The sequence below is a fragment of the Taudactylus pleione genome, unplaced genomic scaffold (genome assembly GCF_031769625.1).
Source record: "Taudactylus pleione unplaced genomic scaffold, aTauple2 ptg000009l, whole genome shotgun sequence".
NCBI classification, from domain to species: Eukaryota; Metazoa; Chordata; class Amphibia; order Anura; family Myobatrachidae; genus Taudactylus; species Taudactylus pleione.
Window position 1 is genome coordinate 4,403,110 of NW_028284412.1, and position 14,691 is coordinate 4,417,800.

Below are 14,691 nucleotides of genomic sequence, written 5' to 3' on the forward strand. Positions count from 1 at the left end.
AGTTACTCAGGGCTGCGAATATCGAATGATCTGCAACCGATGCTGCATCTTTGTATGCAGATACCTGGATTTGCAGAGATGCTGGTGGCACTCAATACATCTCCTGGTGGCTGCAACATTTGCATCGCAGCTGCGGTGGCATTAGTGCACATCTCTGAATAAAGTCACAACATCAGTTGCATCATCAAACATTGCACCAGCCCTATGGAGGTGTAAACTCATTGTCTGAAAATGTATGGCAAAATCCGTGCAACTGTAACAGCCACACTTGCTGACCATAAAACGCAGGCGTCTGGCTAAATTGCCCCCTTGTTCAGTGGCTATCGTTAACTCCGACACATATGTAGACTGAAAACATTGGCCGCTGCATCTGGCCCCATATGTGTTTATCGCCCTTATTGCAATACACTCGTATGCAGGGGGAGCAGTCTGGAAGGGAGTTTTAAGAAAATGAACAGAATAATTTACAGCTGTAAAGGGCACTGGAAATCTTCAATTGTATTCCACTGTGCAAAGGGGTGTTATCTACTGGGGGATCATAGTACAATGTTTGCAAAGATAGGCTACAATTGTAACCAAAAAAAAAGTGGTAAACCACCTATATATTTCTCCTCCTGAGCTATTGTGAGTGGGGGGGGGGAAATGACTGCTCATAAATCGTTTCCTACTTGTCTATATGGTCACCCCCTCCTCTACGTGACGCACACAGCACTGGTGTTTGCCAAAAGCTGCACATGCAGCCATATTAAAAATCTACCCTATGCTTTTAGATACAAGAGTTTGTGACTCAGTCACTACATAAAGGAAAACAAAATGCATTTATTTTCTTCATGCTTCAGTGTTTTCAACAATATAAACCATGACATAAACATCTGCAGAAAAAAATAACTACCTCCAGTGGAAAAAAATAAATTACACATATCTGCTTTACTTGTAACAAGCATGTGCTATTCTAGTAGGTGTACACAGTACAATAATGATTGCTTCTGCAAGTGTGCTATAGGTTTGATGCTAACATTTTCAACCGGCATAAAGCAACTGACAACTATGTAGTTGGGATGTGAAATGTATCAAGAAAATAAAAACAGTGTAGCAAAATTGCTAGGAAAATAATCAAACCCATGTAACAAGACTCAACGATAGGTAAATAAACATTTTGAATACTCTTTTTGCAACGTTAGGTGATGGACTTCCATATTTACAAATAAAATGTTATTTCATGAATTCATTCATTTTTACTATAGAATAACGTTTTCTCTTTGCGAGTAATCTGCCCTCATAATAGTATGTGCTTCCTTACCTGCTGCTCACATTTATGTTGCTTGAAAAATATCTTTGAACATGTATAGGTATATGTACAAAACACCAAAGCCACCTGTCGTTATCTTGATATATGTTTAAGAAAGGAATCATTTTGGAATATTCTGTATTTTTGCTTAAAGCTGCAATCCCAGGAAAATGTATGTTTTCTTTTTGTTGTAACATCAATCGCTCCTAATCATGTAGTACCCGGGATTTTGCACACTGGTCCATCCCGGGTGCGACCTGGCTGAGACGCCTTTCAGACTGGCGGCCTGGCCTGGCTTACTGCCGGAAGCTGTCGATTGGAGTTGAGATCAAGCGCCGGCTCTTCCTATGCTGTGAACGGGTCCCAGGTCACATCGACCCGGGCTACTGTTCACACTGCACCACGAGCCGCGTGGAACACTTGTTCCACCCTGCTAGTTACCCGGGTTATTTCAACTGGACCCTTTCACACTGCGCAATAACCTGGTTTGCTGCACGTTCACGCGACATAACCTGAGTTATTGCTGGCAGTGTGAAAGGGGTATAAGTATGTAATTGCCATGGCAACCAGAGCCCCGTGGCATGCTCTGTATAGAGGCTTTGGAATACCCCACCTCGAACACAGCATAATCTTACAAACCTGCCGTCCTCTGGAAAAACGTATATGACAGAAAGGCTCCCACTTGGAATTAGGTGACCCTTTCCTCGGGGACAAACTTGAGTGCTGCAAATGAGTTCCACTCAAGAGGCCCTACCTTGCACTAGCAGCCATATTAGTCTCCCCACAGATTTTGCAAAGGGAGGATTGAGATATAAGATGACATACTTGTGAGATTGCAGCTTTAAATCATCAATTTATAAGTTACTAATGGGTGACCAATTACAAGGTTTGAGGGTACATATTATGAGCGCACATCAGCCATTCACAAGACACTCCAAAAGAACGATACTCCACCGATAATATATATTGCTTCAATTACCTGTACATTCACTATGACATTGTAAGATCAAAGGCTGTAGGTCCTATGCCCACATGACAGGTCACAGCTTCACAAAATGAAATAGAAGTACTTTTCTTTTTTTTTTCTTTGTTAATTTCTTGTTTCTTTACACTACGTGCAGCATTGTTTAGTTTATTCAAGTTCCTGGAGAAAGACAAGAAATGGTGCCTCATCTGGCAGTGGGAAATGTTTAGGTTTTAAAAACCAGGAAAAATGAAAACCAAATGCAAAATTCATGTTTCATATGGAGCGGAGGAACAGCTTTGGGAATTGTGACTTCAGTGTTGAATATGAAACGTGCTAGACCTAAACTCAAGACATATCAGTAAGGCCTGACATTAGAATGGAATCCTGAGTCATAGCAGCTAATGTTAAGCCACCATCCAAGAAAAATACTAGCCATGGAGAAATGAGCTCTGGAAATACTTGAATTTAGGTGTCACAACATTCCTCAGGAAAACAGGCTCATTGTGATAGACTTGTTGCCATTGTCCGGAAGTAGATTTTGAGGTCTTTCAGCAAAAAGCTGGTTAGGAAACATGTCCACTCAACAGAAGCAATCTTCAGACGACGCTGAGAGATCTAAATGAAGTTGGGAATAATTGAATAAAATCAATTTGGGGTATATGTTTGATATGTGATGCACCAGTTATGTGACAATTCCATGTAATTGCAATGTTACTACATGGGACTGGTGATGTCTTTAATACCCTGTAGAATCCTCTTCATGTGGCCAACTTTGGCTATCCCCAAATCCTATAAAGCAAAGCAAGTATGTTAATATAACTATACACAGTATGACAACTGTATTGTACGTAATATTGGGAATATGTATATGGGGTGGAAAGCAGAACTGGCTCTACTTTGAATAGCAGTCCTTCTATGATAACATACGACTGGAAGTACTTAAATATAAAGTAAAACTACCGTTCAATAAAAGATTAGGGAGAACATATTTCATATTTGGTTGCTGATTTCGCTACAGTACACTGGGGAAGATGATATGAATTTGTTTTGCTTCATAAGAGACAAGATGATCATGAGTTGATGATGTGGAAAGGAGACAGTGGCTGAAGGGGGTTTAAGACCCCTTGCAGGGTACCTTGAGATCTCTCCTTTCCAGTAACACCAGCTCTGAGCCCTGGATGTCATGGCGGATAAAAATGTCCTTGTACTCCCCCAAACCCAAAACGTCAAGCCAGGTTGCCACTTCCTCCGTGCCCCATTTATCCACTAGCAGAGAGATGAGGGGAGAGAGAATAGAATAAATGAAATAAATAAATAAATGACATACACAAACAGAACAAATGACAGAACAACGAAAGATTTGTGGGGGGTGAGACATCAAGCAACACAAGGCTTTAATAAATAAAAGCCCCCCTCATTTCTGTCTACCTAAACAGATGCTGCAGATCCTGTACAGTAGCAGGTTATAAAAAAAACAGAATATGGACAGGTATTCTAGCCCCGGTCAGCCAAGCAAGCACTCACACACACCTGTACGCCTGTAAAATGTACCAAGTCACTATACAGGCAAAAACACATTCGCTTCCATTATTACTATCGTCTTGTGGACCCGATTAGTACAATCCTATAAGAAACATTAAGTGACTAGTTCTGAGTATAGGGATATTAATTATTTGCATTTGACTTAAGTCTTCTGCTTTGAGCCATATACAGCATGTACAGGGACACTGTGTCCAGTGATCAGGAGACCAGTAGTGGTTCCTGGCCACTCCATTGGAACACGTCAGTCACTGACAGCCAACTTTCCATGGCTGCTCACTGCAGGGCTTGTCCAGGATACTACCCAGCTGACATCGTTATTAGCGAGGGGCAGAGTCTGCTCATCACTGCCATAAATCTAAAGTGGTCGAGCGGGAACAGTATAACTAACATATGAAGATGAAAATGAAAAATATAAAAGTTGTTAGTCACCAGCATATAAGCAGTAAATAAATTTTATGCACTTTTAAGTAAACGTTTGTAATTGAAATTTTGATTAAAGAAAACAATGTTTTCCAATCAGTCATCGTGGCAAGTACGAATTCCTACATTATATTATTTGTGACCTTTGCACAATTGATGTACTGTTCATCCCTCTACCCCCAACAAATGATAGTATATTTCTTCTTTACCCATTTATTTCCTTACATTATAAACTATGTTATTGTGTCTAACAATATTCCGTCGCTTTTGTTGTCTCCCACTATCGTATGAGCCACTAAAATATTGAACACTTGTATTTCTCATCACAATACGAACACTAGGGGGAGCTGTAGCACGCCTTGATGAGAGATTAAGTGGATAGGTTGCCCAAAGCAATCAGCTTCTGTCATTTATCTCTGCATAGTCTTTGAAATGACAGTTTGAAAGCTTGATACATCTCCTCTCCGCAGTTAAAGGGTCTTCATGTAGATTCTGCTGTTCTTTGCACATACCTTCCAGCTATGCAATACTCTATTTACCTGTTAAGGAGCTGTTGGATTTCTGCTTTTGACACTTTTCTTTTTCCTTTCTTGGTTTTGAAATAATTCTGAGTTTGAAGCTTTCTTTGGTCCCACCACCACCGCTTTCCTAACAGGAAGAAAATACATATTTACGTGCATTATAAAAAATATGTTACTACACATAACATGTAGTGTTAGCGGTATGTAATTATTCCAAAGAAAAGCAGCACATCTGCGAATGATTGCCACAATTCCCAGTCACCTGGCTCGGGGGGATCAGGGCAATTCTCTGGTCGGGATCAGCAAATCAAGCAGTGATCTGGATTGGCAAATGTGAGATTTTTAACATGCAGAATTTCCCCAACTTCCTGACAGATCGCTGATCACTGATACCTGCCGATTGGGAATGTATGTCCCGCATAAGGCACTAAAAAAAGTTCCCAAGTGTCATCTTCCATGTGCCCTGTACTGGCCTCTTACAGCAGCTGCAGATTATCAATCGTTTGAATAAAGACAGGTTCCATGTCGTCTATAACTGAAAATGAAGCTGGAGAGATTTGAAAATGAGCCCCAGTATGACCTAGAGGTGTATTTACACTCGGATGTACTCCGATACGCTGATTTTATGCATAAGATTCACTTTTCTGTGCAACTGTCTTGAGTCACCTTTAGTCTGGAGAAGCAGAAAGAGCAAGAAAGCGCAGGCCGCGTACTGTAAGGGAGCACACAACACAAGGAGAAGTGGCTGCATATGCAGGTAAGTATCTCGTGTGGGTGTAGGAGGCCTGGTGCACGTGCTGACGGTGACATCAGCAGCACTATCTTTCTGCTTCTGATTATTGAGTACAGGTTGTGTCTCCCATATCCAAATGCTTAGGACCAGGGGTATTTTGCATATCGGAATATTCCGTAATTTGCAATAATTGCATACCATAATGAGATATCTTGGGAATAAGACCCAAATCTAAACACAGAATACATTTATGTGTTATATACACCTATAACACACAGCCTGAAGGTAATTTTATACAATATTTTCAATAATTTTGTGGCTCAAACAACATTTGTGAACATACATGAAATTCATTTATGTTTCATATACACCTTATACACACAGCCTGAAGGTAATTTTATACCTTATTTTTAATAATTTTGTGCCTTAAACAAAGTTTGTGTACATTGAACCATCAAAAAGCAAAGGTGTCACTATCTCAGTCATGCTAAAAAAAATTCTGTGTTTTGGAATATTTCGATATGGGAGAGACAACCTGTACTGCCAGCTCCATCTAATACATTGCAGCTCCCTTATATGAGGACACTGATGTCTCTTTGTATTATTTAATTGACATTTCCATTTGGACTACTGCAGGAAAGAAGATCTGTATCTGATTTTTAAACCTGTAAGGTGGAAATAGACGTTTCCATGAAAGCAAAGCCAGTCTGCACAGAGAAACTAGAGGCCACCCTTTTGCTAGCCTGGCCAGGTAAGCAACCAGTGACACTGCAGCCGGCCTCAGGGGCATACGGAATGAAGCACAGGCAGAGTGGGGAGTAGTAATCTAAGTGCACAGAAAATTAATGATGCAGATCCCCCGCCATATATAAATATAGTTTGGGAAAATAACATGTGCAGTTGTTGGAGATGATTCTGCGTGTGGACCAAGGACAGTGAGCATACTACCTGGGCTCCTCCTAATGTGAAGGGCACTAGAAGCCTGAACTTCAGTGACTCCCAAGTCTTGCCTGGAATGTGATGTAAACAAGGACCAAGGGTATTCAAGCTGCTAAATTGTTCTCACTACTCAACTGCGTCACTACATCTGGACATGGGTAAAGGGAATGGACTTTGAGGAAGAGAAAGAGGTGTTGGGCTTGGTAGCTCAGGACCATTTTTATATTATTGTTGCAAAGGGTTGAGAGGGTGCCGTGGATAAACAAAAAAAAAAAAACACCTCAATTTAAAACAGGCTCTTCAGTAAGCGACTGATTTTGTGGCAGTACAGTCACAGCTTCACTTCAGCAGCCCTCTAGCTGTGATCCAGAGAAGCCTCCAACATCTGTGACTTCTCACATTCCATACCAACCAACAGCATACATCAGATCCCATATCACGTTACCAGTGCATTTGACAAGACCATCTCAGAATGAATTATTTCTCTACAGAATGATTAATCTTAATCCAGAGTAGCCAACAGGGAACAGAAGAAAGTCAAGGGTAACAATGAATGCTGGAACCTGGTAAGGAACAGATGACTAGTGTTGGAGAATGGAGCAGATGACTAGTGACTAGTGATGGGCACACCACCATACTAGACCCATACTGCACAAATTAACGTACCACAGTTGGGCATTTTGTGTATAATAACAGATAATATATAACATATTTGGGAAGTTACAGTTCTACTCTATTTGGTATTTGTTTATTATCAGTACTTAATATATGTCTCACACTTCCATTGTTTCAGGCAAAAGAGCACTGGATGCTCTTGGTTTTGCAGTCATACATCTGGATGGTCATCAATATGTAGTTGACCAGACAAAAAATTCAATATTACATAGCTAAACAATTTTATTACAGGTCTGTAGCAGACAGTTTTACTGGAGGTATGTTGTGGACCCAGCTGCATGTCATGGTTCAGCTAATGGCACCATGCATTTGACAGGAATCATAATGTATGACCCCCAGACGTCAGGCCGGCGGTTGAAATCATGATGCCGGTATTCCGATGGGTGAAGATCCCGACAGCAGAGGTTTGAAGCCTATCCCTACCCCTTTCTCCCCCCTAACCCTCCCTTAGGGTTGCCTAACCCTAACCTCCCCCCAAGGGTGCCTAAACCTAACCCCCCCTCCCCACACCCTAAACCTAACCCTCCCGGAGGGGTGCCTGACCACAACCTCACCCCAGGGGTGCTTAAGCCCCTCTGCCCCTAGGAGTCCCTAAACCTAATCCCCCCCCTACTGCGGCTAAGAGGTCCCGACACCCAGCTTACCTTCATTCGGTATCCCGGGCGTCGGGATTTCAGCGGGTGGATAATGATAGGTGTCAGGGTTTCGACACCTATCATTAGTCCCATGCTGGAATTTGACAGTCGGGAAGCTGGTGGTCGGGAATCGGCTTCCTGACTACATACCATTTGACAGCCTGATGCACAGCCATGGTACTTCATAAATGTGCAGTACATAGCTTGGCCACCAGTGGTGATAACCAGAGATCACCATCGCCGGCTGCCATTAACCATTTTAAGGGAGAACCCGAAATTCTGTGAAAATTTATGTTTTTGCAGGATTTACGGATCATCTCCCTTTGATAAATAAGCCCTTCTATTTCACACTTCCCTAGCTTCCAGAGACAGGATTACGTTTTAAAGTATATTTCCTGTAAATGATCCTGTTTGTCAATACTGACAGAGTACGTGCATTATTCTGAATATTTGATGCAGTACTCACAGACTGATTGTATTTATTGAAAAGGAGAATTACCAAACTTCAGTAACCACAACATAATGTGGATTGTAGCGCACTACAGTCCATCTGGACTGGGCCATGCTACAGGGCTAATGCAGAGCAAGTAGTAACCCAGTTTGCTTATCTTGTGTGACTTTTCACTGTGCATGCTTAGAAAATGAATGTGCGCACATGAGGCTATGCAGCCCGCACGCATTTTGCACATATCAAGCATTATGACCGGACATGCGGAATGGGGAGAGAAGGGGAATTCTGCATACTGTATGTGAGTAAATACACAATTTTTCTGTAAACTTTTCTTTTAAGTCATTTATGCTTTATTAACACTTGATATTCAAGCTCTCTATACCCACGTCCCGCATGATTTGGGTGTACGGGCAACTGAACATTTTTTGTTGGGTCTCAGATAGTGTTAGATTATTTGAACACAATTATTTCACTTTTGATGATAATTTCTTTCTTCAGGTGATGAGAACGGCCATGGGCACTAGGTTCGCTCCGAGTTTTGCAAATCTATACATGAAATTATTTGAATATCAATTTATTTAGAGTGTTCTCTACAGAGCACACCTAGAGGGAAATGTATCAAGCTCTGGAGAGAGATAAAGGAGCAAATGAGTTAGGAGCTGACTGGTTGGTACTTTATCTCTCTCCAAGAATGTATACACCTTCCTGCTAGTGTACTATGTCCATTATATTGATGATACAAATTTAACATGTTTTGAGAGAGTGTCCTTGTGCTGCAAAATGGTTGAAATACATAGACTTGAACATTAACACTGTGAACACATTGCATTGCTTATACATATATAGGGCCTGGCTATGCTTTTATATGTTGACAAACGCATGCAGCGACAGTAAGGAGTTCTCCATTGCAGTTCAGTATTTATTAATATTATTATTATTAATAATAATAATAAAAATAATAATACATGTCCCCTATTAACTGTCACATAAATTGAACTTGATATGGTTTTTACATTTTAGTGTTGTAAATAAAGAAGAAAGTATGTGAGAATAAGACCTGGCTGCTGTTCCAAACAACAATATTAATATACTAAAGCTGGATACGATATAAAAAAAACATGGGATGGTTCCAAAACCATAAAGCCAAAATAAAAACACCACCTAGACATTTTGGCCCTGATGCAATTGGTAAGTAAATTGGGCATATTTCTCTCCAAAAAAGTGTGCACGAAAAAAATTCATATATACACATCTGAAGATGTGGCTGCATCTGCGTGTGCCTGGGTTACTACTAGTTTCCAGTATCAGTGCACAGTTGCACCTTTCCTATAGGTACAAAAGATATACCTCCTAACAGGCATATTTTCTCTTACAGATGTGTACAAATTTGTTGGTACCTTCCCACGTGTGACCGGCAATCTGGGGTGCATGGGCCTAAACTAAAAACGTGAGAAAGGGGAACATTCCAACCGCAAATATGCTGATCTTTGCATGTGCAGAGATCAGCTGCAGCAGGAGAAGGAGCAGTCCCCCATGCTCCACTGCACTCTGCAACAAGGTGAGGGTGCGTGGCTATGCCAAGGAGGAGGAGAGTAATGCAGGGGTCATCTTTTGCCACTTGGAAGGGGTAGGGGGTAGGTTATACCCCACAAAAACTTTTTTTGGCCATGGTGGAATATATTAAAAACAAAATACAAATGAATGTACAGTGACACATGGGGAGTGGGGGGGCACTAAAAGTCGGGGGCACAATGACACTGGGGGTGAGGGTGGGGGCTCTGCCAATGGGATCAGTGTGGTGAACACAATGATATCAAAGAGCAGAGTGACTACTTTTCTCCATTTAAATAGGCTGAATTATTAATTATCAGATTAATATACACGTGTGATGCTAATTCAAAAAAGCAATTATGATCCAATTATTTATCTTTTAATATCGGATACCAACAAATCTGTCCAGGACATTTTAGAACATATTTGGAGAATAAGCAATAATTTATCTCTTTTCACAGTTTCTTTGCTTTATTCAATGACATACTGTAGCAAAGGCATGCAGGTATATAATAGATTTTAATTTAATCAGTTTTCAGGAGGAATGAAGCATTGTTTGAATGAGCTGTAATGGTACCAACAAATTTGTCCACGTCTGTATGTCCTCATGGCCTACAGTTATGTCGCCTCGCCCTTGCCTAATTTCGCCTGCAAGAAAACACCCCATTACAACCCAGTTACGCCTCTTTGCCTGAACTCTTGTGCACCCACAGTGTAATTCATATACGATGCACTCCTCAAAGGCGTGTACCTTCATCTCCACATCCACATCCACTCCAGCAACAAGCTTTATCCTTCTACTGAAAAAGTTTCTTGAATATTTTCAAAATGAAATTTTAGGTGACAGTAGAGCTGTTGTTGAACAGCTGTTGCAATGTACAAAGTTGGACGACAATGAAGATGCATGCGGCTCTGCACCAGCAGCATTGTCAGCAATTTGAGTCTGGCATTAATCAGATACACTTACACCCAATCTGTATTTTACAGAGAAATAGGCATCCCCTACTAGGTTGGAATAAAATAATAAAAAAAACCTATTGAATGCAGCAGATATCATATAACTCGTGTACAAACGGAAATAAAAAGAAAGTCTCGCTAAAATAAGCTCCCAAAGTCATATAATATATATATGGCAGTGGCACTAGTAATGAAGAAAGCACTTATTAGCTTGAGAAATTAATTCACAATCAGTCAATTAGAAGCAACTAGAACCAGGCCCTAAATAGTCACTTTAGAGCTTTGGGGGTCTATTTACTAAGCAGTGTTAGGAGACAGAGTGAAAAGTGTTAAGAAAGTGATAAGGTGCCAGCCAATCAGCTCCCAACTGTCATCTCACAGGCTGTGTTTGAAAAATGACAATTGGGTGCTGATTGGCTGACACCTTATCACTTTCTTATCACTTTTCACTCTGTCTCCTAACACTGCTTAGTAAATAGACCCCTTGGTGTTTTTAAAACATCTCCTTTAGGCAACAATGCCAAATAAGGGTTATGAATAAACGTTAGCCGTAGTAGCTTTAATTATCAAAAATATGTTAATTTAATTTTTTTCGTTTAAAAATTCCATTGGATAAATCCATTATTGTTTTTGGTAGCTGATAAGACAGCCATTCACAGGGTGGTTCTTAATAGGACTGACTCAGAGTGCTGCTGTGGTTGCTTTAGAGTCTCTTGCCATACTTGTGTCTGTGACTCTATGCTAGTATACGGCCCTTCCCCTGGTGTACAAGGGTGCAACTGAATGTGTAAGGACTGAGAAGCCCACTATACGCGTCTTTAGACGCTACCACCGGACGCACCATCAAAACTTGTGCCAGCCCCATGCTAGGTGCAGATTCCCTCAGAGTATGGCCTCCCATGCAAGGGATCAAGCGTCTGAGATCGCAATCACTTATGCGATACGCCCGCAAAACTCCCATCCCATAACACGCCCAAAAGTTGGTAGATCACCATGTGTCTGAACAGCCACCTCCCAGTCACCGCACAGGAAACATTTCCAATACATCTGAGCTAATTAGACGTCTGCGCAGTTGAAAAAAAAATGTGAATAGCAGTATGGCATCCGACTCAGAATAAGCGCCAATGAATGACCAAAACGGACAAGACCATCTCTCATGCGCTCGGATCGCTTCCAGCTTAGTTGCAGCTGGAATTTCGAGAGGATCACATTTGTTTTGGGGTCAGATATGCCAGCCTATCAAGCCAAGTAGCCAATACAGGCTGCAGTATCGCAGTGTGTATGGCCAGTGTAAGACTCAATTTGGATTAAAGTGTCCCTTTCAACTCAATGGTAAAATGGTCTTTTAAATAATGTACAATGGGGCCCATTTATCAACGAACTTTATCATACGCAACGAGTTTTAAAACTCGTTGCATATGAGAATGTTGCTCCAGCCAATTAGCTCCCAACTGTCATCTGTTTGAAAAATGACAGTTGGGAGATGAATGGCTGGAGCACCATTTATCATACGCCACGAGTTTTAAAACTCGTTGCAAATGAAGACACTCATTGATAAATGGGCCCCAAATGTCTATGTTTTTCTTGTTATAAGTATATGAAATTTTTAATAAAGCTGGAGAAGGAAAGAAATTAAATGGAGGGAGTTCTCAATTATTGCAATATTAACAATAGATAAGATAGCGTGACACAAACTGCGGGCCCATGCTGTGGATAATATTGTGTATATCAGATGTTATGGAATATAGTCCAGTGTTAGTAAATAGAAAATTGGACATTTTTAATCCTCAATTGGTGGACTGCAAGCTGGCAACAACTCGCAATTAATAAATGAACAGGATAACGTTCATTGCCCACTTAACTCAATGCCACCCAATGCCCTTACCTCTTCAGCTGGTTTAATGATGTGGCTGATCCAATGCACATCAGACATTTTCAGCAGGTCTTGGCTCACTGTGTTGAGAGCGCAGAGTAATCCTTCCTCCTCCTGGGGAGAATCCCAGTGCTGTTTATACAAAGGATAATAACACAAAGATGAAATATATGCCATGGGGCTATTGTTATAGATTCTCAGGTCTCACGTCTACAGCAGGAAACAGAAGGGTCACACACAGTCACCTTTTATTTACTCCATACGTAAAACCAGCAACTAACTTCCTCTATCCCTCACTGCTTTCTATTTCTGTTTTCATTACTTCCCTATGTTCTATTTGTTTTTCGTGCTCTTGATCATCAGTATACAAATGTAACTTACTACAGGCTATATGAAGCAAACAAAGGATATGTACTATAATTTATCATTAGCGCAACCCTATCCACCACCACATAGCTGAATATAGCTGAACCCATGGATGACAGGTAAGCAACATTTACTTCATTTAATCATTTCTGCTGCATTTCTCAATAAGAAACTTTTGGCCTTGGGGTGCCATGAAAAAATGCTGATTCTCTAGGGCGCCATGATACAAGAAGGTTTGGGAACCACTGGCTTAGACCAAAAATGATCGTGCCATGATACAAGTAGGTTTGGGAACCACTGGCTTAGACCAAAAATGATCGCGCCATGATACAAGAAGGTTTGGGAACCACTGGCTTAGACCAAAAATGATCCACACGTTACAGTTGTGGTAAATTATATCCAGAGATCAATTCTCTTACACAGAAACTATTTGCATAATACGGTCACATACTGGACAAGAAGTGAATAATCCAATCTCAGATTATTCCAAACATTCTATTTGTAATAGTTACTGTGCAATATCACAATTAAAGTGTCGGCCGTCAACTAAGTTGCCACCGAAATTGATTATATCTACACGTCTCACAAGGGTAAGATATTATCATATTAGTCTCAATTTCAATAGTACAAGAAGAAAAAGAACTATTGTACTATTGACAATGTATTGCCTTTGGCAGCACCCCCATAGAGGTTGAAATGTATTGTACATTGTGATTGTCAAATTGGGGCAAACATATGAAAGGATAGTCTAAACCTATGCCTAGTGCAAGGGTACTCCCCATCTCCCCAACCCTTCATATTTAGGGGTAAATTTACTAAAGTGAGAGTTTTTAGAAGTGAGTTTTAAAAGTGATGTTGCCCATAGCAACCAATCAGATTCTAGCTATTGTCTTCTAGAAGGTGCTATTTAAATTTTAAGTAGAATCTGATTGGTTGCTATGGGCAACATCACTTTTAAAACTCACTTCTAAAAACTCTCACTTTAGTAAATATACCCCTTAGTCTCACTTTCAGCCAGAAAAGTTGAAAATTAAAGATTTGGAATTTCTTAACTGTGCTGATAATTCCTGTAGAGAAAAACGCGTTTCACCAATTTTGTAGTTATGGTTTATTAGAGGAAAAAATCATACAATATCTCACACGTTTAAACACTTCTTCCAGCCATTAGAAAGGCTAATCTGCGTCTCATAAGGGCAGAGTAATCAGTTTAACTACTTATTTAAATAACATGTTTAAATAAGTAACTAACCAGGTCATCCTTTTTGTGTGTTTGATTGGCTTAAGATCTTTTATTCACAAAGTTTTAGATTAACATCAAAGCTTGTAAAGTCTATCTTTTTCTTTAATGAAAGGGATAAACTATTTTGATATATACAGAAAACGTAAGCAGGTGTATTTCCTAATTATATTCTTGTGGTACTGAAAAATAATCCTATAAGGAAATGATTTTACTGTCATTTGGAGGGCTGCTGGGAGAATTAGATCCTTTCATTGATTTCCTTAAGGGTTTATTTGAGAATACTTAATATTTTCACTCAATGCTTACATTGCTTCAATTAGAAAAAGCTTTGTTTAAATGTGTCATCAACGTTTCTCATCATTCATGGTCATTTGAAGTCTTGTTTATATTCATTTCTGTCTTTCATCAGCAAGTTCAAATACTTTATATACAATTTATTGGGTCAATAAATTAAACTGTACAGATGTGTCCTCATTCCCCTATGCCAGTGATTTTCAAACTTTTGCGATGCGGCGTGCGTGACTAATGAAAAA

General features: G+C 40.2%; 1 protein-coding gene across 7 annotated transcripts in view; it reads right to left on the reverse strand.

Annotated features, from left to right (window-relative positions):
- Positions 1–799: 799 nt before the first annotated feature.
- The window catches only part of LOC148542724 (diacylglycerol kinase delta-like), a 200,947-nt gene continuing 187,055 nt past the window's right edge, over positions 800–14,691 (reverse strand). For 4 of the 7 annotated variants that reach the window (XM_088466936.1, XM_088466935.1, XM_088466960.1 and 1 more), the window contains 4 exons: positions 12,565–12,684; positions 4,757–4,865; positions 3,391–3,521; positions 800–3,044 (listed from right to left, as the gene is read on the reverse strand). In XM_088466936.1, coding sequence (XP_088323062.1) covers positions 2,970–3,044; positions 3,391–3,521; positions 4,757–4,865; positions 12,565–12,684 — 435 coding nt within the window. In that variant the 3' untranslated portion in view covers positions 800–2,969. Of the gene's footprint in view, positions 3,045–3,390; positions 3,522–4,756; positions 4,866–12,564; positions 12,685–14,691 lie in introns of those variants that run through there. The other 3 variants (XM_088466950.1, XM_088466938.1, XM_088466957.1) reach the window with 3 other exon arrangements.